Genomic DNA, 25,799 nt, shown 5'->3' with positions numbered 1-25,799 from the left:
GCCAACTCTGCCATGCTTGTTAGCCAAACTCCATGGATCTAAAAAGATGGGTAAATTGCTGTCCAAAATTCCACCAAATTTAAGTGCAAGTGGCCTATGCAGACCTAAGGGCACCAAACCACCCCAAATGCGTGTGCCTAATTCTGCATCGGGGATCAGGCTGATTGCATAAGCCAAGCTAAATTGACCACCTGTTCAGTTCCAAAGGAGCAACATTTTTTTTCTTAGGACAGGTTCCTATATGAAGAAATATAAGGTGAAGGGAAAACCATCACAAGGTCACCTACAGATCTGCAACAAACAATAAAGCATGTTAGTTAAATGCATCCCTTCTACTTTGGCAAGAAGCTCATTCAGAGCAATCCTTAAGAACAAACAGAGGCTCGTCATTGCTAGAAACAAGTTTATTGAATATATTAATCTTTCATAACTGATTACAAAGTGTATTAAAATCTATTCATCTTAAATGCATTGAAATATAAATGTTTATGGAAGCACAGCTTAAGAAATGGGAGTGGGGGGGGAGCGCTGAAGGACAAACAACATGTAGAAACTCCGACTAAAAATGTATGTTTTGTTGACAGATTGTAGCACATTGTGAGAGACAACTAAATCCAGATAATTCCTGAAGATTGTATTTAAGCAATTTGGGGTGGGGTGGGGTGGCAGGAAACAAGACAACAAAAGATACGACCGGGTATTGTTCAGATATGTTAACCCTTCCACATGAGATCTTCTAGTGTTAGATAGATAAAACAAATCACAGAAGCAGTTAGAAGGAGGGAACAAAAGAAAGCATGTCCAAATGTATAATCTAGATGGATTTGCAATCGCAAGATACCACTTGATCATGACCCTCCTAAAGTATCTCCCAGAGAAGAGCAGCGTTGTACACACAGTTTGAGAAGATTAACGTCAGATGGTGTATTGGAGATGAATTGCTCAGCATCCTGGGATAATCTTCATTCCTGGACCATTTTCTGCCCACTGAAAGAAGTCACACTGCTTATCCTTCCCAAGAGGGCACACAAAGAAATTCTTTCCATTATTAGGACCAATCTTCAACACCGTCCTCATAATGCTGCGCTTCCTGTGATTGCAGAAGGGAAAATGCAGGTCTGCCCACTGTAGAGAGAAATCATTTCTCCTTTTAACATCAGGTCCCTCTTTTAGACTGGTGGCAAGAAACTCGACTTTAATTCTGCCAGGTAGGTGGCAACTGCTAATAATCAGGGTAAATGGCTCTTTTTCAAATACGCTATATGTTTCACTGCCTGAGCTCCACTGGTTTGACTTTGTGAGAGTACAGTTTTCGGGAGTTTTATCTGACTCTGGAGGCAACATGGGTTCAATTTATGCAAGTAAAGTTCTGGTACCTCATAGCTGAATAGCAATAGATCTCACTTCCCCACACTTCTAACTTCCTTCTCTCCCTTTTCAGAATCTGAAGGTCAAAATGACATTACTGCACCTCTTACTGCATAGCAGAGGCCAGTGCAAGTGCTGTGTTAACAGAACAAAACCCACGTGAAAATAATCTATTGTGTATTGCGTTCAGCCCATCCTTTGGAAGTTAGTTAAGAGGGCCTTTTACTCCCCTTTCAGAACTTCCCTCCATGTGTATATTAAGCATGTGGAGAAGGGAGGAGTGTATACACTGGCCCCACTCCCAACCTATCTGTCCTCTGCTGGTCCCAGCCCCATGAGGTAGAAGGTCTGAAAAGGATGCCAAGCTCCATACAAAGAGACTCTTAGATTTTATTTTATTTTTGCAGCGACTACCACTAATTTGCACAGGGAGCCCTTTTCAGACCTTTCAACAAGCTGCAATGCCGTCTGGGAGAAGAAAGTGCTGCTCCTTCCTCCATACATTTACTCTGCATATGGAAGGAACAAATCCGTCTCCATCTGAGCAGGCAGGAGGTGCCACCACACATTCCACAATGTGGCAAAAACATCCCAGGAGGATGTGAAGCAGGTCTGTGGCCTGGAGGGAGCGCTGAAGACCTGACCGAGAGGCCCAAGGCGAACCTCATCACTGAGGTTCCCCATCACTGCCATAGATAGCTATTGGTTGAAGAGGCAGAGAAGTAGGGGGAGAACCCTCTCCCAAACTCCCTCCATTCCCATTCAAGGACAGCAATGGCTACTTGATTGAAGAATAATCTCTACTCCCATGTCTGCATCAATTCCACTCTTCAAATAAATTCCCTCTTGTGCCCTCCCCGCAAGAAGTCAATCCTAGCCAGGCGGTTAAATTCCGCTTGTGACTGACAAGAGCATACCCCCCTGCTTCTGCTTTCAGAACTGGGGAAGGGATATCAATAAGCCATAGCTTTCTATGTGTCTATTAACTCTTCATAGTGTCAATAAATGAAAACCTTTTAGTGTAAAATCTGAATTCAAAGTCCACGACTCTACTCCATGCAGAAAACCATTCTGCAGTGGCCAGGATGCGTCTAGAAGTTATCTAGGCAAAGCTAACTTCATCAGTGACATTGTAATTCTCCTTCCAGTACACTAAATACGAATGAAACCCATGAGTAATCATAATGGGTTGGAGGAAAAAAGTTGTACCCTTCAAGGGTGCTTGGCAAGGCTACACAATCTCACGTACTTCAAAGTAGTCGCACCGGGCTTCTCTGGGTAAAGGACAAGCATAAAATTGCCTGCCCTTGTTTTCTCCGTCCTTCCTCACCACACGAAGAACGCAGCAGCGGCTGTGTTTACTGCAGCGAGGGTTGCCAGTATTTAATGTGTAAGAACCATCTGTCATATTAACTGGAGGTGCTCTGCAATGACAGGTTGCAAAATAATAATAAAAACTGCATGAAGTTAAAAGGGATTAGTTACAGCAGCAGCAACACTCTTCCTCCCTTCCACCAAACACTCTTGCCTTTCGTACACAGCTGTCAATAATGCATTGTTATACACGTGTAGGGTTCAAAATAGAGAAACCAGATATTTTACCTGCCCTACTTGATTTTTCTTTAAATAAAACTGAAGGAATCTGCACTGAGCATCCAGGCAATTGAAATGAAGGGCAAGTGGCAAATTTAAAGTCCCAAAATTGCATGGCCTCTTATTTTATCTCATTTTTAAAAAATATAAAACAGCACTATTCCGGTGTCGCTGGCATAAATTTTGTCCTTTCATGTTGTTTAAAAGGCATTCCGAATTGGCAGCGGCAAGACATACTCAAGGTCCAATTCCCTCCAATTATAGTCTTCCCCTCTGGAAAGCTATTACAAGTGTCTTAGACCAGGCCATGGGGATCTCTACCTACTTGTCCGCTTCGGAGACAATTTTCCATGCTCTTTGATCAAAGCTACTTTAATGATCCCAATCATGTTCCACAGAGGAGGAAGTCTGACTGGCGGAGCAGAAAAGTATATTTTATGAAGGTGGCAGGGAAGCTTTACTCTCCCCTAACATTAGCGTCACCAGAAGAGTTGGAGAGCATCTTCGCTTACAAGGCACAAGGGCATCTTCCTTGATGGTTAATGTTTAAACAAGGTTAGTTCGCTCCCTGTTACTTTGATTTAGAAGCAGCCAACCTTCCTTTTGCTATAATTCTACAAGTCAAGGCCAAATTCCACCCGGCGGTGCTATTCTCGCGCTCCTGTATACATCGTAAAGTGCTACCTGGGAACTCTGACATCCTCCTCCAACCCCCTCTCAGTCTTCGCCACCTCCCCAAAGGTCCAACTTTGGGTAACGGGGGTTTAATTGGTTCCTTACTCAAATGGGTTATATACACCCCATATCTTTACAGTGGAACCTTGGTTCTTGAACTTAATCCATTCTGGGAGTCCATTTGACTCCTGAACCTGTTTGAAAACCAAGGCACAGCTTCCGATTGGCTGCAGGAGCTTCCTGCACTCAAGCAGAAGCCGCGTCGGACCTTTGGCTTCTGAAAAACGTTCGAAAACCAGAACACTTCTGGGTCTTTGGGATTCAGGAACCAAAATGTACACATACCAAGGTGTTCGAGAACCAAGGTACGACTATATACCCAGTCTTTTTCTCCAAGGGGCTCAAAGTGGCATACCTGGTTCTCTCCATCCTCAAGTTTATGTTGTGAACTGCCCTGAGATCTATGGGTATAGAGCGGTATACAATTTTAATTAATAACAATAATTCACCCCTACAGCAACCCTGTGAGGTACGCTAGACTGGCCAAAGGGCACCCAGTGGGCTTCATGGCCTAGTAAGGATTTGAACCCTGGTCTCCCAGGTCCATGGCTAACACTTTCAACCACGGTGCTACACCTGCTACACCACAATGCAGTTTTGTTTCTGAGCTACCAAGTAGGGAAGCAGGCAGCAAGGAATACATTGCTCTGCTGTGCAATAGAGAAGCCCACTAGCCCCCTTGCACCTACCATCAAATTCTGTAAAGTTCCAGGGCTTCTGCCCCGCTTCATTTCTAAGACACAGCAACTAATCTCTTGCCACTGCAGTTAGCCGCTTGGTAAACTGCCCTTTCTTCTGATCTAACAAGTTGCCTGAGTCACAAGCGATTCTGTGACAAATAAGGGACACACAGCAGCAACAAACTCTGTTTCATGAGTTACCCGTTATCCTTATTGGACGGAATATATATCATATCAAACCACTTCAAAAGCAAAACACGCAATAAACCCCAAACCAATGTTTCCCTCTAAACATTGCCTTGCACCCATCAATTTCTACCTTTCAAGTCCACATTCAATGAAATATACTTTAGAGGAATCCTGTTTAGATCTGGAATTAACAAACCTGATTGCTAAATTCTCATTGATTGCCCCAACAGATGAAGATGAGGAATCAATCTTCTGTTTCTTCTGTGCCGGCTTTAAAGAATTATATTGATGGGAGAATGATACGGGTGTATTTACAGCATGGTGGTTGGTGCTGTTATAATCATTTCGTGAAGAATCACACAGAGAGTTTCCATCTGGAGTTAGACTTCTGCTTCCATTATGCTTTGGCAGAGGCAATTTGCTAGCAAAATCTGACAGCACCAATGTTGTTGTCCCAAACACAGTTTTCCTGTTGATCTTAATTTCTCCCCTTGGTTTTCCAAAGTTATTACATGGGTACTTGATTAAGCTGCTGTTAAAGGCTGCCAAAGCTTCATTCTTTTGTATTTCTGGAACTTAAAATAGATAGCAAGAAAAGGAAGACATCCCAGTTAGTATCCTCTTTGAACCACTTATTCCTCCCCCACTGAAATCCTCCCCCCATGCTCTTGAACTACATCTATACTGCTCTACACACTACTAATCATAGAATCATAGCATGGTAGATTTGGAAGGTACTCCAACGGTCATCTTGTCTAATGCCCTGCAATGCAGGAATCTCAACTAGATCATACACGGCACATGGTCATCCAACCCCTGCTTTAAAACCTTCAATGAAGGAGAGTTCCCAAGCTCCCAAGGGAGCCTGTTCCACTGTCAAACAGTTCTTACTGTCAGAAAGTTCTTTAGTCGGAATTTCCTTTCTTGCAACTTGACTCCATTGGTTCAAGTCCTTTCCTCTAGAGCAGGAGAAAACAAGCATGCTCCCTGCTCCATGTGACAGCCCTTAAGATATTTGAAGGTGGCTATCATATCTGCCTCCTCTTTTCCAGGCTAAACATACCCAATTCTCTCAACAGACCCTCTTAAGGCTTGGTTTCCAAACCCTTGATCATTTTGGTTGCATCACGCATGTTCTAGCTTGTCAAGATCCTTCCTAAATTGCAGTGCCCAGAACTGGACACAGTATTCCAGATGTGGTCTGACCAAGGCAGAATAGAGGGGGACTATTACTTCCCTTGATCGGGACACTATACTTCCATTGATGCAGCCTAGAACAGTATTCACTTTTTCTGCTGCTGCATCACACTGTTGACTCATGTTAAGCTTGTGGTCCACCAAGACCCCTAGATCCTTTTAATAGTTGTGAACATAGGAAGCTGCTTTACACCAAGTCAGACCACTGGTCCAGTCAGCTCAGCATTGTCTTCCCTGAATAGAAGCAACCTTCCAGGGTTTCAGACAGGGAAACATTCCCAGCAATCCCTGGAGATGCCAGAGATTGAATGTTGGACCTTCTGCATGCAAAGCACTGAGCTACAGTTCTTCCTTAAGAAATAGTTATCCATAATGTCTACTAGCCTTGGATGCTGATGCACATCCCCATTTACATCAATGGGACTCAACTCAGTTCAGGTTAGCATTATAGGAAGACAGCAATAGTCTTATGAATGCACACTAGCAACATATGCAAGGATGGGGAATGTAGAAAGGGCCTTTTCAGAGGAAGTAAAATTTCATACATTCAATTAATTAAAGGAATTTTACATACATTAATTAAGTGGAGGGGGAAAAACTGCAAGCACATTTGCAAAGCTAAGTAGGATCCAGTATGGTTTCAAATTGGGTGGGAGACCATCTGTGCATTGATATTCCTGCATTGCAGGGGCTTGGACTAAATGACTTTTGGGGTCCCTTCTGACTCTACAGTTCTGATTCTAGCACAAAAGTATTAATTATAAGCATTAAGGAAATCATTTTACTTACATCATCTTTTTTATTAAAAAAAAACTCTCTAGATCTTATTTTAATGTAGATTTTTGAGATAAAGTTGCTTTATTTAAACATATGTTAAAGAAGTCTTTAGATGCCAGCATTGGACTTTGATAACAGCTCAAAAGCTTCACAACTGGAATGAAAGATGCCGAGAGAGAGAGAAAGAGCATTATCGTGATTTTCTTCTAAAGCCCTAAGCCACGCTGCCTTTGTTGTATTGGGTCCGCTTCAGCTTCTAGGGAACCAGCTGGGTGCATAAATTCCAGGAGAGAAGTTAATTGGCAAATCTGACTTTCTGAACAGACTAAATCTTTAGGTTCCTGGGGCTGACATTTTAGTGGAAGACAATCAGCCAAGAGCAACTTTGGCAGACAACAGAAATCCTTCCCGACTGCAGATACAGTTGCTCGCTAACCTCTCTTGCCCGGCACTCTGCTGGCTCCAGAAGGCCTACAGCAGGTCGGCACATCTTTTCTCAACCTTCCCTTACAGTCAGTCGCGGTCCAGAGTGTGAAAGGCTTCCGGGAGCTTCTACTGGAAGATCTTACCAGATGCTTATAGCATCAGTGCTCCACTGACAGCCAAGCCCACTCCCGGCATATTTCACTAGTCTATGTCATCCTTATGGGTAAAGGCACCTTCTCAGGGACTGCAATTGGCAGACCAAGTGCAAAACAAATAGACCCGAAAGAGGAAGAGTGACAAGAATGGACAGCAGTCCGAGGGTCATGCAACCTTCTGGGGCCACATGCCCACTGCTGGGCAAGGAAGAGGCAAAAGTGGGTGTTTCCCCACCCCTGATTTGCAGTTAGTAAGAATAGCCAGCAATTGATCCAGGTGAGACTGGACATGCAGGAAAGATTATATTAACCCAAACTTGGGGAGCCTCTTAAAAGAAACTGGCTTGTCCATTAGAGGGGGGAGCCTGATAAATTAGAGCAGCACAGCAGAAAGCACAAAGGCAGGAGGAAGCAGAGGAAAGAGATAGCAAGGAGGACAGAATCATGGAAGAGAAAGGAGGAAATCCAATCAGGGCAGGGCAGGGCAGGGCAGGGCAGGGCAGGGCAGAGAAGTAGAGTGCCTCAGAGATTAGAAGCTGAACACTGCAGCTGAGAACAGCTCTTCTTTGTGGGAGAAATGAAAGACATCATTGCTGAGTGATTGGGGTTTGCTCCAACAGTAAAGGTAAAGGGACCCCTGACTGTTAGGTCCAGTCGCGGACGACTCTGGGGTTGCGGCGCTCATCTCGCTTTATTGGCCGAGGGAGCCCGCGTACAACTTCCGGGTCATGTGGCCAGCATGACTAAGCTGCTTCTGGCGAACCAGAGCAGCGCACAGAAACGCCATGCTCCAACTGTAAAAGGTGTAAAAAAGAATTAAAAAATACCCATGTGAAGTTTCAACACTTAGTTTTAAAATCACAATTTTTATTACAGGTTTTAAACACTTTTCATGCGTGTGCGCGTGCACACACACAAACACTTCTATTGTTTTTGAAATACTAACAGGATGGAGGACAGCTTTTGTCTCTTCCAGCTATAAAAGATTTTTTTTCTCCTTACAAATGCATTCCCTTTCAATTTATGGAACATTTGGTCTGACAATTCAGGGAAGTTGCTGAAATCTGCAAAAAGTACCAAAGGTTTAACTGAATAATTCATGCAGCATGGGATGGGATAACAGCTGTGAAAGTATATATTTGAGTTACAAAAGGAACATGCTATTATTGCACAAACAGTTGTTCCTTGAGACAAGTTTCTGGGTTTATAATGCAGATTCTAAGAAGACGGGCATCTGCTCAGGGCTGTTTCATATAACCTTTCTCTATCTTAATTTTCTTGAGAGAGGATTTCCTCTGAATTTCTTTCCTGATCTGTGGAAAGAAGGGCTGTCTATTCTTCCCATCCCATATAGCTAGGACACCTAAGGACCTTCTCATTTTTTAGTTTTTAATTGGGACTTTGGGGTAGCTGGTATATATTGGCCCCGCCCAACCCTCCATGCCACACATTCACAGCACAGCCTCATCTATGCACACATGCAAAAGGCACACCAGCAGGCTGCCCCCCATCCCATTCCACAGCTGAAGCATACAGATTAGACGAATCATGGTTGGCTATCATTCTTTCTCCCCACTCATTAGTCATTGGTGTAATGACTGGGGAAGGGAAGATCTGCATCCATGTCAGGAATTTGGGCCCTGCCAACCCCAGTGCTGTGTCCCACTATTTTTTCCTTCTTGTTGATGCTGTCATGAAAACTGGCCAGGTCTTGGGGTCCCAGAAGAATTTGCCTGGGGAACCAGAGCAGGCCCTCAAACTAGGCTAGCTACCCCTACAGTTCCTACACACAAAGTGGTCAAGTCCACAAAGAAAAGATAACAAGCAGTAAACATGTGTCAGGAAGCCACATCCAATTGCAGCTTCCCAATTCCAACCACATGTCTGTCACATGTCTCTAAATGTTTGGGGACATGTCTAGCTAAATGGGAGTGGGATTTTCTGCAGAGAGAAAAAGAGAGGGGGAGGGAACAGTGCATGCACCATACCACAAAGTATAAAGCACCTCTGAAATAAAATAATATCAATGATATCCTTTGTCTTCCTCCTCATATAATATTTCAGATTTGAAGCATTAGGGCAAGTAATAGGCATTTAGGACCAGCATATTAATGAACATATTACCTGTATGTTGTGAACAGGAGTAGAAACAACACAAAGCAAGCAAAACGGTCCCATGTTACTTGCACTGCTGAAATACATTACGATGCCAGACAGACAACCATATAGACTTACGCTCAGGCCTTGGAGTCAGGCATGCGTCACAGAGTTTGACAGACGGCTTGTTTATCAGCGTGCATAGTGTACAGGCCCATTCCCCTTCTGATTGCTGAGCAACTTGTTCCTTACAAGACGACCCCCTGCTGTATGCCCAGCCAATTAAACCATTTCTTCCTGGGAGTTTGCTGCACAATGAAAGAAAGGGGGAAATTGATGTTAACATGTTGAGAGGTTTGTTCTGAGCGTTGTGTTCCACCAGGGGTTATATGGGAGATTCAACACTGGATTCTGATAGCTTGGCCACCAGCGAGGGGGAAAGTTGGGCTGCTGCATCTGATAGCTTGGAGGCTCCAGTTTCGCCTTGAGGGTTTATCAAGACTGTGAACTTGGCTATCGAGACATGGAATGGGAAGGGCACTATTCCCGCTCCTCAAAAGTGTATTTCCCAAAAAACAACAATAAGAGTTTACTTATTTCAAAGCACTGGGTGATAAAACACAGTGGCATATCAGCCACCTGTACCGGGTATGGCTACTGTTTGGCTCTCTGGAAGCTCTTCAATCATTACGCCAACCATTCCTGGTGGTTGGCCTTGCTGGCTTGAACTGATGAAGTCCAACAATGTCTGAAAGGTCACAGGCTGCCCATCCCTGATCTATGCAATCCAGCCCTTCTAGACTTTCCAAATAGATTCAATACACATGCTAGGCCAGGAAGTGATGGAGATTAGGTTCCTCCCTTGCCCTGTACAGTCATAACAGCTGCCATATATAGAGGGCTCTATACACATGTTCCTATGGACGCGTGTAGATCAGAAGAGGTCTGCCCACTCTGTCCCCCACTTGGGATTGGAACTGTTGTTTCATGCTTCTGTGTATCCTGCACTGAGATTGTTAGATATAGATGAGTTATTTTGATCTGGGGGGTGGGGACATAAAAAGGAACTTTGTGTTCCAGCCTAATTCTCAAATTCTTCCATACTTGAAAATTGGATTTCAACAAAATAACCCTGATTGGGCATCGTTCCTCATGTATTCAAGAATCAATCATATGAGAAGGAGAGAGTGGACTTATGCTTGCTAGCTCCAACCCCACAGCCTCCAACATCCATTCATTGTGGGGGCAGCCTGTAGATGGGACAGGATGCTAATGTGCAGGCTCCCCCCTTGTAACTTGGAAACCAGGGAATGGAATGAATGATGGAAGCCATTTTCAATCACATGTTTCTTCTTGCTTTCCCATCTCAGCAGTCTGTTATCCTGACCAAACCATAGTTTAACGTGGCATGCTATCACTGCAGTCTTAAATGTACCTACCCAAAGAGTACACCCAATTTTTTGGGGGGGAGGGGGGGAGAAGAGGACAAATACATAATTCATTCTAAGAAAAAGGCAGGTGTTGCATCAGGCCAGAAAACTGCCCTCACAGCAATGGTTTGTATACATTGGATGCTACATCCAGTTAGAGAAAATGCACATATGGACCTTATCAAGGTTGTGCCTGCTTGTCTTGCAACTCAACCCATATCCATCACATTACAGGTCATCCTGCATTGACAGTGTGAAGAGCATGGGCTGAGATTAAAGCTGGGTACCCCATGTGCCAAACTCCATACGGCTCCACTCAGCCCACATTCCCAATGTGCCAATTTTGTCATATAAATGACAATTCTGTCCTGGTTTACAGGCAGGCAGTATCTTTCTGAATACCAAGTTATTGGGGCACATCCATGAGAGGAGGCTGCTGCCCTCCTTGTGGGTTTTACAGAGGTATCTTGTGGACCAAGGTGAGAAACAGGATGCTGAACTAGGCAAGCCTTTAGTCTTAACTAGCAGAATTCTTCTCGTGTTCTTAAAACGATCCTCCCTGAAAATCTCTTCCAATTTAGCTAGAAGGTAGCAGAATTTTTCTTTTCTCCCCTTTTCTGAATCGTGGAGAAAATATTCTCAATAAAAGCTTGCACCCCTGGTGCTCTCAGTAGACATCCTCCATCTGCAGCTTAACAAGCTGAAACCCTGCTGCCTGCATTATTTTGCATGAGAGAAACAAGGGGATGAAAATAAGATATCTGTGTGACTCCAGCAGTGAATGCGCTCCTTAACCCTACTGTTTTAGAATCAGGGAATACGGCCCTAAAAATAACCACTTTGTCTAAGGGAGAGAAGAGGTGGGATGGAAAATATTTAAAGGAAGATGAAGAAAAAGTAGATGGGCTACTTACAGCACCATCCTATGCATGCCTTCCTTGAAATAAGGCCCACCGTGGGGGGCCACTAGGGGGCGCATTGGAAGATGGCTGACAATAACATCTCTCCGACCCACACGAGGTAATTTGGAGGCTATGATGGGGGTAATTAGCCTCCTTAACCCCCCCCCAGGATTGTGGGGGGACAGCCCTTGCCTGCTGTGCCCTATACCACCCCCGAATTTGTGGGGGTGGGGGCACTAGGCACAAAACCCTCCTGTGGGATTTCAGCACTCCTAGACGCCGTCCCTGATTCGCGCCACTAGATGCAAGAACTTCAAAAGAAACAATTTGGATGAAAGGAATGCACATATTTCAAGAAAGAAGGGGGAGTAAAGACTGCTAACAGAAGAGATCTCTGACAAAACAAGATAAGAATAAAACATGAGAAGATACGCCAAGACAAGGTACGGCAAATGACTGAGGGGGGAGGGGGGGGAAACTCTCCCTTCTTTTCTTATGTGATTAAACAAGAATCCCCTCCCCTCACGTATCAGAAATGTCGTTTTAAGGACTTAAGATGTGGATTTAAGGCTGTGTGGAGATAAACTTTCAAACCAAAGCAAGTTTTAAGAAGAGCGTGGAATGTGTAAGAGCTTTGGAATGACGCAGTTAAAAATGCGGTCGCCATATTGGGAAGCTCTGTCTGAGGTCTTGAGTCTGGGAGGAGAAAGAGAGAAATAGAGCTGTTTATATATTGTGGGTTAAACTCCTCAGTGGGACTTAAGAGCGACAGTTTTATGAGGCTATGATGGAAAGAGTGATGTTATCTATGAAGGAGATGATATATGGAAACCATCTCGATTTGAGGATTGGAAGAACGGAAAATTCACACAGGACTATTATTACTATTGGTGTTTATCGGCTTAAGGAGACTATCAGAAGAGATCATAAAGAAAAAAGAGAAAATATATGAACAAGATGTGATGTGGAAACAGCAAGATAAGACGGGATAGAATTATGAACTCTGTTTGGACTGATTTGGACTGATTGGGACATTAACGCAGCAGCAAGAAGATGATCAGAATTCCCCTTCGGATCTTGAAATATGGGTCCCCCCAACAAAATTTAAAATTCGGCTTTTTAATTCGGAATTTATGTGATATGATTTAATTTTATGTGATTGGCCAGTTAATAAAAATTATTTTAAAAGAAAGAAAGAAAGAAGGCCCACCGTGTTCAATGGGACTTCCTTACCAGGATTTAGGATTGCAGCCTTGCTGTACCCCACTTTCTGTGGAAAGTGCCTTTAGGATTGCAGCCTTGCTCATTGAATGCAGGAAATGTTCATTATATCACTAAGTTCCATTGATGTACTACAGGGAGTCCCGCTCCCAAGAGACTGCAATCTACTCACACTATAAAAAAACTGGCAGTGATCTACCCATTGGATTGACCAAAGTTGTTGAATTGCTGTTTTGATTTGGGGGTGGATCAGTCAGGATCACGCGAAAGACATGGATCAACCAGGGAGGCCCTGCGATCTACTGGTAGATCGCGATTGACCGGTTGGACATCCCTGCTATATAGCAATACTTTGGGTGGGTAGGGAGGGAGGGGAAGAAGTCTGTTGCCTGATTAATCAGGACATTTTAAAAATAAGGTGATTCAACCCTGCAGCCCTAGTACAAACATGCATTTATTTATGAGCAAAGATTGCAAGGAAGCAACTATTCTCCTGTAAATGTGGAGTACAAATATGTGATCTTACTGTTATACATGTTATATACCCTGATATTTTGTGAGAGAGCAGTATATTCTTTCGGATAACAACTTATTCATTTATTTCCAGTGTATTCAGGCATTTTGTAAACATAGATTGATAGCAATTGACCGGTTGGACATCCCTGGTGCACATTCAACTCTTTTCCTGTGGTAGCCTATCCATATCTACTTGGTCCCAATAAGTTCAATAGGACTCGCTCCAAGGTTTAGCATACAGAATTGCTGGCTTAATTCAGGTGGCTGGGCAATGGGCAGGGGTAGCCCAGAGAGAGGAGGAAGGAGTGACAGAAAAATACAGAATGCCATTTAAAACAAACAAACACCAAAGGTTGGGTTTTGACACTGGACAAGCTGGAGAGCTCTTGAGCAAAAGGTTATCGTTTCTAAAACCAGCTCTTCTCAGAATGCTGAGATAATTTAGAAAATGTTTGATAAAGGTGAACAACCTACCCAGGATCCACAAGCTGAGGCTTGTCCTTTTGGCACAGAGGACAGAAGTACGTCATTCTGTTATTCTCTCCTAAGCGGCACACTGTGATCTTTGCTCTGCACTGACTACAGTTAGGGCGCTTGTACACCCTGTAATGCTTATACAACGCTGATCCCGTCTTGCGACACTAGAACAGAGAACTGAATTATTATTCATGTGATTTAGAAAGCCAGAGTTCCAGCCCATTGTCAAATCATTTTATCCTTGACTAGAAAAAATAAAATAAAATCCAAAAAGAGAGATTTAAATACATTCACACTTTGGGCAGTTAAAAAAAGGTCCATGAATTTGAGAAATTCCTGTTTTTCTGTCCTGGAAATTAGCTTCCCCTTTATAGAATGATCTCCCCAGAGAGGAATAACCATGCATCAGCCTTGTTTTGGCACCGGGCAAAGAGGTTTGTTTTCCTCGGGCAGCACAAATGATGCTATTTTGTTAAATCTGCTTTTAATATGTTCTTATAACTTTATCATTCCTTTTTTAAAAATTGCTTGTCAATCACTGCAGGGCTTTTGTTGTTGTCAGAAAAAGACAATGCACATTTTTCTCTCTTAATTTTTAAAATTAATTTTCACAAAATTATAAATGAACAAAACAAACAAAAATCATAACCTTATTAAAAATTATACTTATTGACCTTGTTAAGTGACTTCCTTGCTTCCCCTTGGTTGAAATTCAACAATGCACTTTTTTGTGTGAACCAATAAGCTCTTTAATTATATATATATATTACAAACCCATATTTCTTATTTGCAAAATAAGCAAAAGGTTATCAGCAAGAAAAGAAACCATCAACATTTCCCCTAGCTTTCTGACTTATAGGTAAGCAAGACGTCAAGCAATGCAATTCATCTTTTAAGGACAGTGCAAAGGATGAGGGGTTAGTTACCAGTTCTCTGGCAGTTGCCATCAATGGTGCTTAAGAACCAACCACCTGGACAGAAAAAGCTGATAGTGCAGCACTCCAGGAGAGTTCACATTACATTTTTCTTATTAAAAAAGTAATCAAACAGAAACCTAGCATGCTGAAGACCAAAACCACTTCCCCTGGTTGTGCTACCTTTCTACATCCAGATAATTTCTGATGGCTTGGGAACATTGAATCATGTAATTCTCTGCCTGGGCTCTCTAGTGGAGTGGCACAGCTCTTTCCTACTTTTTCTAAATACATCAGTTGGCCCCAAGTCCTATGAAAATTAAAAGACTCAAGTGCATTTCCCTTTGGATTCCACAGGCAATTTTCAATCAGCCAGGGAGAAAAAGCCTCTTCAATCAATTGGCTGGGTGAAGCAATTTTATACTAATGGTGTTAAAAACATTTTTACTATCAAGACACATGTTCAGCATTTACATTTTAATGCAGTTTTCGAAGATCTCTTGAGAAAGGGCTTTCTCCCTACCTTATAAAAGAGTAGCGTGAAATCCCGAGTCATTTTCACCAAGTGATGTACTTGCTCATCTGTTAGCTGACAGGCCTGGAATTTGGAGCAGAGGTTTAAAAAACGACGGCCAAGGACTCTCCAAACCACAATGGGTCACTGCTTAAAACAAGGAAAGGCTGGGGACATGGGACCCCTATCTTAAGATGCCATATCACTGGTGGCGGGACAGCTAGTATCGTTTTAAGGCTGGTATCCTATGGATATGTATCTGGGAGTATGCCACATTGAACTCTGTGGACTTTCTTCTGAGAAGACATGTATAAAATTCTACCACAAACATGAACACCAGGTAGTGCCATTAACTTTTGCCTTGACAATCACTTAAAGGGGATCAGTGCTAGAATTTTAATCAGCTTGGTTACAACTGAACTATAGCTGTTTCCAGGTCCCCTTTCCCACCGTAGGGGGTTGATATACAGTGGACCCACCATTTACAAAGGGATTTGGTTCGGGGGGGGCACACATAAAGTCAGGAACCCCCAAGAAGATAAATATCATCATAGTACTTTTCAGGCACCAGAAAATCATCACCAGGGACCAATTTTATCATCGTATGGCTTTTAAAAAAGATACAGTGGTACCTTGGTTTACGAACTTAATCCGTTCCTGAAGTCCGTTCTTAAACCAAATCCATTCTTAAACCGAGGGGCACTTTCCCTAATGAGACCTCCCACCAATAGTGCCCTTCCACCATTTGGCTTTGGTTCGTAGACCGAGGTAAAGTTCGCAAACTGGTACACTTCTTTCGGTTTTGTGGAGTTCGTAAACCGAATAGTTGGTTAACAGGGCTGTTCATAAACCGAGGTACCACTGTACTTGAATACTTTGTGAGTTTTTACTACTTTTTAAACTGCTCATTTTAGCACACTTGCCCAATATGGAAATATCAACCTGAATTATTTTCTTCTGAAGACCACTTATTTAATTTGTAAGGAAAAGCAATCTTGGTTACTTGCATGCCACATCCCTTTTGTGAGAAGATTCTTTTGAAGATTCTTCTGCTTTTTGAAACTGCCATGGCCAGGTGCCTAATATTCTGTTACCATTATGAAAATGGTACAGATTTGCATATATTTTCTTAAACTCTAGTTCTCGCAATTCAAACCTGCAAGCGGGAGGAAGCCAGGAATATTTCACATACTTTAACAACTGGATGGAGACCACTGTCAAAAAGTGCTTCATTCTTTATTATGTTTCCCACTCCAGGTAGGACTGCCTGGTCGAGCAACACATCACATAACATACGTCCCGTTTGCTTCTTAATTTCACTTTCTGCTCTTAGAAAACTAAATTTTGGAGAGCATACATCCAAGTTTTCTAGCATTCTGACTTTCTGTTCACATTCAGCAGCATTCCTGCAAGGTTAAGGGGGGGGGATATATGTTGTAAGCGGACAGTAGGTGAGCAATGCATTGTGCAATTAAAATATTTAAGTAGGTGTTTTATCAGTAGGTAGTATCAGAGAGAGAAAACAAAACTGCCCAAAGCCAGGCTGGACTTAGCAGGAAGCAATCCATAGTTCTGAACCAGGACCTTTTTTTTTTAAGCTCCATTCTGATTTACCACAGTTTAACATTATGCCAGAACCCTAAACTGTGGTTAACCGTAACTATGGGTTATTGAATAAAACTTCATAAGCAAAAGTTTGAAATTAGCTTGTCTAAGCAAACCAGGGGTGTGAAACCTTTTCCAGTGGATGGAACAAAATCCCATCCCAGATCTCTTTGGCAGGTGGGTGAGGCTACCAACCAGTCAATCACCTGATATTTGTATGCCAACATCTGGAAGACTACAGGACCCCCAATACTATATAGCAATACTTTGGGTGGGTAGGGAGGGGAAGAAATCTGTTGCCTCATTAATAAGGGCACATTTTTAGTCAACTTTTAAGAAATGAATGAATAACTTGATTCAACCCTGCAGCCCTAGTACAAACATGCATTTATTTATGAGCAAATATTGCAAGGAAGCAACTATTCTCCATTAAATGTGGAGTACAAATATGTGATCTTACACACATGTTCTTATATCGCTGTGCAATGTAGAGTTGTACATGTTATACCCTGATATTTTGTGAGAGGGCAGTATATTCTTTTGTCAGTTTTATGGATAATAATTTATTCATTTATTTTCAGTGTGCATCCAGGCATTTTGTAAACATCTATTCTTCTACCACCACCACCCCGCTTATAAAGCAAATAAAAGGAACTACTTGAATTTAAGCATAGTTTTAGCTTGATTTAAGCCATCTTGCAACGTTTCCAACTTGGAGCCACAGTATTTCCCCCTTCAGGAACTCTTGTAAAAACATATCACAGGAAAACATTCATGGCTTTACCTAAGTTCAACAGTTGCATCGTAGAAACAAACCAAATCATTAGTAAGTTGTATTTCCAGAACTGCCAATTCTCCACTTCTGTTCTGGCTTGCATCCGCACTTATACGCAAGGAACCATTCATGCCAAAGTGGATCCTAGAAAAGAAAGACATTTATGAATATCCCTCAGTTCAGAACACTAACTATTTCTAGCTTATCCCCTACTCTGGCATAACTCCAACTACAATGGCTATGGCTGCTGAACAGACTGATGAACTGGGGTATTGTTTGGGGCTTTAGTTGGGGTTCTTCTTTTGCTGTAATTGGCATTATTTTTTGTATCTTAATCTCCCCCTTCTATGGTCATCAGTGGTTTAGCTATACAGTGGTACCTCGGGTTCAGTACTTAATTCGTTCCGGAGGTCCATTCTTAACCTGAAACTGTTCTTCACCTGAAGCACCACTTTAGCTAATGGGGCCTCCTGCTGCTGCCGCGCTGCCGGAGCCCGATTTCTGTTCTTATCCTGAAGCAAAGTTCTTACACTGAAGCACTATTCCTGGGTTAGCGGAATGTGTAACCTGAAGCGTATGTAACCTGAGGTACCACTGTATATATATTTGTCTCAACACATTCACCTCCATGTGAGCACCAATCCGCTAAGGACCGCCTTTGTCACACTGCGTGAACAAACAGCTTTTTCCTAGACTGTGCATCTCTTACAAACAGACTCTTGCCTACCAGCTTCCTCTCTTTTCTGCAGTTCTAGACAATCACTGCAACCAGATGCAGAGCTCTTCTTATATGCTTATGTCAACGGTTGAAAAGTTTTAAGTCGGTATGAGAATGTGTTCAGTGGCCTAGTTCAAATGCCGCACTAAGCCAAACCACAACTTATCACAAAAGCGTGTGGGTGCGCAGAGAAGGAATGCAGCCACTTTGATCCTTCCTGGTCATCGTCATGCTTTCACTGAGCTAAGTCATGGCTTGGGGTGTGATTTGAACCCAGGCTCATGGTTTAGCTCTCTCCAGACTCACCATGAGTTTTAACGAAGGTTTGTCCTGTGGTTTATGGCTTGTGGTTTGTTCAGGAGAGCTAAACCAAGAACCCTGGTTTGGATGACAGAGTAAGCTGAACCATGGGCTTAGCTAGCTCAGCAACAGAACCACCAAGGAGGAGCAAGGCAACCATGAGCTCCTCTCTGGGAGCTGCACTTGAGTGCTCATGCTACACCATGGTTTGCAAACCATGTCTGTGTGCAGAGATGGAGAGAGCAAGCAACACCTTTTTTTAAGGCCCAGTTTTTTCAGCAAAGCTTAATAAAGTTGGGCAATATTTCCTCCAAATTATGTACACTTTACTTACCTCAAGGCTTTCTGTCCAAAATACATGAACAGCTCCTTCCCCAGAGTTTCCACACCACTGTAAACACATCCATTAAGCACACTCAAGACGTCTTGACTGGATACTTTATTTCCAATCACCTGAGTGGTACGAAAACAATAACAACAACAATAAAATAAAAATAAGTAAAGGGAATTTTGTGCCAAATATAAATCTAAGACTGTATGATGGAACTTCTTCTAGATAGATTTTAAAAGCACAGAAACCAAATAGGTGCACCAAAAAAAATCTGAGATCAAAATGTTGGTTTTAAAAACACAAATGGCCACTTGGACAAATCTTCCAATGTTTGTACAAAAGAAAACTAATTACATTCGTGCTAAGCTCCGCTTTGGTCCTTGCCAGTTTGCTCCGAGTTTTCCAGCTGAAAGACTCGTGAAACCAAATACCCAAATATTTGTATGAAACCAACATGTGCAAGTCTATGGTTATCCACTAGGACCCTTCTGTCAGTACAACAGAATGTAAGAAATGATTCAAGCAAAAACTCTTGGAAGACTACACGCTAAATGCATCAACACTTAGCTATTTATTTGCCAAACTACTATAATATGCTGACACTGTTTATGAAATATCTTCCTTGCTACTCACACAATATTAAATAATTTAAAGGCCCAAGATTACTGTTTTCTCAATTGCCAATTTGTTTTTTGAATTTCTAGATGCCTTTGTGAAATAGAACATGTTGTAAACTGAAGGTCATGGTGTAATTTATGATTATTTCAGAGAGGATAACAACTTGCTGTTGGATGCATAAAATCTGAGGGTGAATGGGAGTGAACTTAGGCTTCTTTAGAAGTGGTTTTCCATCAGCCTGACCAAAGCCAGTATCAGTTTTGAATAGTTTGGTGCATTTCAAAAACATGTTTCAGGGCCAATTTACTTTTGAGTGCATCCAACAAGGCATACAGTTGATAATGACCTCGTTTTTCAGATGTTTTTCTACACCAGCCCTGCATAACTGGTTCATTCTCAAGCCAAACTCAGCCCACTGGCCATACATTGTGGCCTGACAGATGCTTGACAACCGCTTCATTTTTGCTCTCCCAGTCACACCACAAAAGCAGGAAATTCATCCAGCTTTGTGACTGTGATTCAAGTAAAAATAGGCTCATGAGGAAGGGTGGACTGAAGCTTATTCTGTTCAACATGTAATGAAAGAGTTCCTTAGTTTACAGTGTGCCATGCTGGCTGTAGGCTTCCACATACTATGCCCTGCCATTGTTAACCATGAATGTCGTTTTTTCCTCAAGCTAAGCAAGGCTAGGCCATCACTGGCGATCATCTGGAAGCAAATCCACCCACGGCATGGTGCCTTAATCTAGGGTAAAGGTAAAGGGACCCCTGACCATTAGGTCCAGTCGTGGCCGACTCTGGGGTTGCGGCGCTCATCTTGCTTTATTGGCCGAGGGAGCCGGCGTACAGCTTCCAGGTCATGTGGCCAGCATGACTAAGCCGCTTCTGGCGAACCAGAGGAGCACATGGAAACGCCATTTACCTTCCCGCCGGAGCGGTACCTATTGATCTACTTGCACTTTGACGTGCTTTCGAACTGCTAGTTCGGCAGGAGCAGGGACCAAGCAACAGGAGCTCACCCCGTCGTGGGGATTCGAACCGCCGACCTTCTGATCAGCAAGTCCTGGGCTCTGTGGTTTAACCCACAGCGCCACCTGCGTCTAGCAGAGGCCATGTACAACAAGCAGATGATACCTTTTCCAAGTTAACTATGCACAAACTGTTTGAAAACTGCTTTCGGGAAATGACTTTACTTTTCAAAGTATATTCTCTGGAGAAAGGAGCTAGAGTCTGGTTAGCATACGGAAAAATGAACGGTTACTAGCACAGTCAATTGCATTGGTTCTTAGTAGTCTAAAATCACCCTGCCTCCCAGCCCAGTGGTCACTTCAGCCTGGAAGAAATCATACAACTGACTCATACAACAAGCCACAGGGCTTTCATGTCACTGGCATTTAACATGAATGGGGACTAAGTCTCCACAAACCTTTATCACAGGATAAAAGTGTTCTTAGATACCCCAAAACTGAGGAAAGGGGATGACATGGTTTTGTGAAAGACAACCCTCACTGAATGAAAACAACAACTAGAGAGAAAGATTATAACCTCGAATTACACTACATGTAGTTTTCTGTGTGCGCAAGTTTGGGAGGTGCAGTTAGTCATGTGATTCCCTTGCCTGCCACTGAGGTGTGAAGAAATTCAAGTAAGTAAGATTGACTATTTTTTATTGCTGTGTTTAGTGGGGGTTTTTTCCATGATACTGTGAGATACCTTGGGTAAGGCATGCCCCCAAAGGCTGAATACAGTATAAATAATTTTATAAAACAATCAAATCCAGGATGTTTTACCACATGATCTGCTGTTTGTGCAGATCAGACAGAAGGATTGTAGCATAGGAAGCTGCCTTCCATCAAGTCACACCATAGAATTCAGGAAATCATGGAATCCTAGACTGGCCCATCTAGCTCAATACTGTCTCCCCTGACCAGCAGTGGCCTTCCAAGGTTTCAGCGAGGGTGTTCTCCCATCCCCACCTGGAGATGACAGGTTATGAACCTGGGACCTTCTGCATGCAAATCAGATGCTCTACCACTGAGCTATGGGCATGGCCTGTTCCCAAAGGGTTGCCCTAAGTAGGAACACAGGCAGCTGAATTATATGGAATCAGACCAGTGGTCCATCTTTAGTTCAGTGCTGTCTAGGCTAGACTGGCAGTGACTCTCCAAAGTTTCAGGCAGGGAGCCTTCTCAGCCCCACCTGCAGATGTCTAGAGATTGGATGTGGGGCCTTCTGTGGGAAACACACCAGGCTCAGTGCCAAGTGCTGAGTTGTTTGGCTTTGTGTATAGCTACAAGGTGCCCAGATTCTAGTGAATAAAAAAGAGCTACAGTATCCTAGGGAAAAGCAACACAAGTTATCGTTACAAAGGCAAAATACAAGTTACCACTTGTTAAAAAATATATATATGAAGTGCTGTCAGGATTTACTATTTATGCCAAACATGTCTTTACAAACAACCTAAACAGAGAACGCTTTGTGCATTTTCAAGTTGGAATATTTACTATATATTTCCAACGAAAGACCACGTAACCAGAGTACTTTTGAGGATTAGGTTTCCTCTAATAAAATTTCCTTGCTTGCACTTGAACAAAGACAGGGTGGGTGGGTGGGGAGTCTCCTCCGTACCCCCCACCCCACCAATCAGGAATACAGCCTTGGATGTTCACAGCTCATTAACCCAAGCTGCTCATTTATATTCCAACATCTTTTCCTCTATAAAGTTCCACAAGCCCCAACAGAGTAATTTTATGCTGGCAACACAAGTGATCAAAACTTGTGGAGAAATTGCATGCTGTGTACATGGGGAAAGCAAGTGGGGAAGCGGAGGAGGAGAGCCCTATTCCCTTGTCCTGTGCATTCACACCAACAGCAGGGCTCATTAGTACATTTTTAAGCAAACAAACAACTCCATCCACCTGCTTTGTTTTTTCCCCCCCTGTGAACCAATTTCAGTATGTGATCTTTCCCTGTACTTTTCTTTTAAAAAAACAAACCCTCAACGACAGTGACTCTATAGCAGATATTGTATAACGGGCTTCCTTATAATATTTTTTTATTTTTATTTAATTTTTTTAAAAAAATATTGCCATCTTCCTAATTAGGCAAAGTGACTCGAAGACACTTTCCTCATTATTTCTTACATGTGTTAGATGTTTGCCCAAGCTCTACCAACTCTTCAAATTAATCAGACTCGTTATGGTTGATTTATTATGTTAATGGCAAGAATATATTACAGATTGCCAGTTATTTCTTTTTAAGTGTTTTGTGCAGGGGAAAAACAAAAAACAAAAAAGCCCTCACAAACAGCTGCCCGAAATCGCTGAAACAGTCAGAACTGATGATTACTGGGGACGAGACGATTGTGTCAGCTATACAAACCTCATGTCAATCAGTCATGTCTGTTGTAATTCTGACATGCGACAAAGGAATGTTTACTGGGCAACCTTGCAGATGCTTAGTTTTAGGAACAGGACCGGCAGCCTGCACACTGTTGCAACCTATACAATGTTTGACATGACCTGCCCAATACTGTGCCACAATATTATAATATACAGCCTAACCAAATGGAATGAAGGGAACCAAAGGGCACCATACTGGCCATGCAAATATCATTGGTAAAAACTCAGTGGTAAGATTTATTTAAGTACAGTGGTACCTCGGGTTAAGAACTTCATTCGTTCTGGAGGTCCGTTCTTAACCTGAAGCACCACTTTAGCTAATGGGGCCTCCTGCTGCCGCTGCGCCACCGGAGAACGATTTCTGTTCTCACCCTGAAGCAAAGTTCTTAACCCGAGGTAATATTTCTGGGTTAGCGGAGTCTTAACCGGAAGCATATGTAATCCGAGGTACCACTGTATTCATGCGCCATTTCCCCCCCTATACAGTCTGCAAATCTGCTTATGGCAATAACCTTTGTAAACGCATCACACGCTGATACAGCCCTAAAATCCTATCAACACATTCAGACCTTTCCATGAGTTTAAATGGGTTTTCTATAATGGATGCATTTTCAGGAGCAGCAGCTGAAGTAATCCTAGCAAGTCGTTTCAATCACGGGGCTTTGTTGGCTGAGGCAGGAAGCGCTGTTGTTGCAACGCCACACCCTCATTGCATGGAAGCCTAGACAAGAACAGCTTCCTCCCGGGAACACGTCTGTGCCAATGTGTGGGTGTTCAGACCCAGGGGCCAGCGCTTTTCCAACACCAGGGAGCAGAACTAGCAATCTGCCCTCTGCCCATATCACACCCATAATATGCAAAGCGGACTTAAAGCAAGCTGGGGTGTGGATCCTGCTCACTGATCTTCATAGAATCGGAGATGGAAGGGACCCCGAGCATCAATCAGTCCTCCCCCTGCAGTGCAGGAACATGGATCAAACCTGCAACCTTGGCGATATCAGCAAATACTCCCATCAGCAGCAGGCCCGCAGCCAACTTGGAGGCTGGTCAGGGATGGGGGGGGGGGGAGCTGCAGTCCAAAGACACCTGGAAGACCACTGCTATTCCTCGTTTTTGCTTGTGGGCTCCCAGAAGCAGATCTGGCTGGATGTGCCTTTGGGTAGCCCTAGAATCATAGGGCTGGAAGGCCGAGGGTCATCTATCTTAACTTGAAGCATCCCTGACAGGTGACCATCAACCTCTGCTCTTATGAGGGGGGAGGGAGCCCTGCGAACAACGCCGCCCGACTTCTTCCCTGCAGTCATTCCTATAACCACAGCGGGGGTAGAGCGGAGGTTTAGATCCGCACCGACTGCGGAGTGCAGACGCTACTAACCGCGTTAGGGGAAGAGGCGGCGGCGGCGGCAGCGCCTCGTCCTGCCGTGATGGTAAACCGGGACGGGGGCGTCGTCGGGGCTCTTCCCCGCACGCCCCGCACCGCCTGCCCGGGGGCCACGCGGGCCCGGATCTTCTCCCCGTTCAGCGCGCAGCCGGGACCTTCCACCATCCTCCCGCCGTGGGGGGAAAAAGAAAAAGCGTTCAAATTTCCCGCCTGCCTTGCCTGGCCGCTGCCCCGCCCCGCGCTTCCGCCTCCGGGAGTTTTGTGCGCAGGGTCCCGGCGACTCTGAGCTCGAGAGCTCCTTCGCACGTAGAAGGAACGGCTGGGATTTCAGGGTTCCTGCCAGTGTGCTTTGCAGCCCCTGGATCCCTTTCCATCCCTCTGTCTTCTATAAAAGAGAAGGAGAAACTGCTTGCGTGTCTGGCGCGTGTTCAAGTTCACAGATATTTGAGCTGCAGATCCTCTTCGCATTTACCGGGGGTGCGGGGAGCAAGCCCTATTGAGCTCAGTGAGGTTTCTGAGTAGTTGGAAGGGGGCTCCACGGGTCATCTAGTCCAACCCCCGCTGCAGTGCTGGACTCTCTTGCCCAACGTGGGACTTGCGATTAAGAGTCTCCTGCACCACCGGCTGAGCTGTTGTTGATGCAATACAGAGTATATTTACACCGAAAGCGAAGCCTTAGAGTTGCCAGGGCTTGGGTATGGTTGTGTGGCAGAAGAGAGACTTGTTTTTCTTAAAACTGCGAAAGCCTGCAGCAGCACAGTGTGTCATAATTGTATATGCCAAGGAAGTCCATTGATGTTTGTTCTGAGTATGACTTAGTTGGGGGGGGGGAGGCGTGAAAATATCATGTAAGTGCCCTTACAAAGAATTCCAGTTCATATCTATGCATTTATCCGAGGTCCAGTTCATACAGTGCCCCAGTGCATAGGCTGTGTATATGAGCCGGGAATAGATATGTGTCTTGAGATTGTGAATGTGTGTGCATGCGTGCACATTCACACATGATCATGTAACCAACACTGGATAATTTAGCTGGTTAGAGCATGGTGCTGATAACATCAAGGTTGCAGGTTTGATCCAGCTGCATATTCCAGCCGATGATCCTCAGGGCACCTTCCAATTCTACAATTCTCTGATTCTATGTGCAATTCCTCTGCGCCAGACAAGAGGTGGAATAATTGCACAACTAGGCTTAATGTGCAGGCACCATTTGTTTTAAAATTGCATGCATGTCCCGTCTCGCCTTTAAGGAGCGTGCATGGTTTTCTACCTCCCATTTCGTGCATGTGACAAGCTGAGAAGGCGTGATTGGCTCAAGATGACCCAGTGAGCCCTCCAGCCTTGTTAGGATCTGAACCCGGGTCATCCAAATTCTAGTCTGCTCTAGCTCCTTTTTTTCATCCAAAGATTTTACAGTATAATGAAGGGAGCCAAAAAAACTTTCTCTCTCTCTTGCTTGAGCTCTGCTGTAGGTTAGCC

General features: G+C 43.7%; 1 protein-coding gene across 1 annotated transcript; it reads right to left on the bottom strand.

Moving 5' to 3' along the window:
• Positions 1 to 385: 385 nt before the first annotated feature.
• NEIL3 (nei like DNA glycosylase 3) lies at positions 386 to 24,968 on the bottom strand. The gene is made up of 10 exons (XM_083459485.1): positions 24,315 to 24,968; positions 18,924 to 19,042; positions 17,581 to 17,715; positions 16,384 to 16,597; positions 15,201 to 15,275; positions 13,761 to 13,927; positions 9,356 to 9,525; positions 4,762 to 5,140; positions 2,618 to 2,792; positions 386 to 1,125 (listed from the first exon to the last, which is right to left on the bottom strand). Exons 1-10 carry the CDS (start codon positions 24,483 to 24,485, stop codon positions 943 to 945), a joined length of 1,788 nt encoding a protein of 595 aa, XP_083315611.1. The 5' UTR covers positions 24,486 to 24,968; the 3' UTR covers positions 386 to 942.
• Between the last annotated feature and the right edge of the window lie 831 nt (positions 24,969 to 25,799).

The sequence above is a fragment of the Podarcis liolepis genome (genome assembly GCF_965112155.1).
Source record: "Podarcis liolepis genome assembly, chromosome: 9".
Taxonomy (NCBI): Eukaryota; Metazoa; Chordata; class Lepidosauria; order Squamata; family Lacertidae; genus Podarcis; species Podarcis liolepis.
The sequence above is the reverse complement of the archived record's forward strand: the minus strand, read 5'-3'. Positions and strand labels throughout refer to the sequence as shown.

What these genes read in the sequence shown, in the direction of transcription:
- NEIL3 (XM_083459485.1), bottom strand. Translation starts at nt 24,485, where the DNA reads ATGGTGGAAGGTCCCGGCTGCGCGCTGAACGGGGAGAAGATCCGGGCC. An exon ending in TTTGGACAGAAAGCCTTGAG is followed by an intron (nt 17,716 to 18,923) that starts GTAAGTAAAGTG and finishes TTTCTTTTCTAG; the next exon opens with GATCCACTTTGGCATGAATG. An exon ending in TCACGCTACTCTTTTATAAG is followed by an intron (nt 13,928 to 15,200) that starts GTAGGGAGAAAG and finishes TCTCTGTTCTAG; the next exon opens with TGTCGCAAGACGGGATCAGC.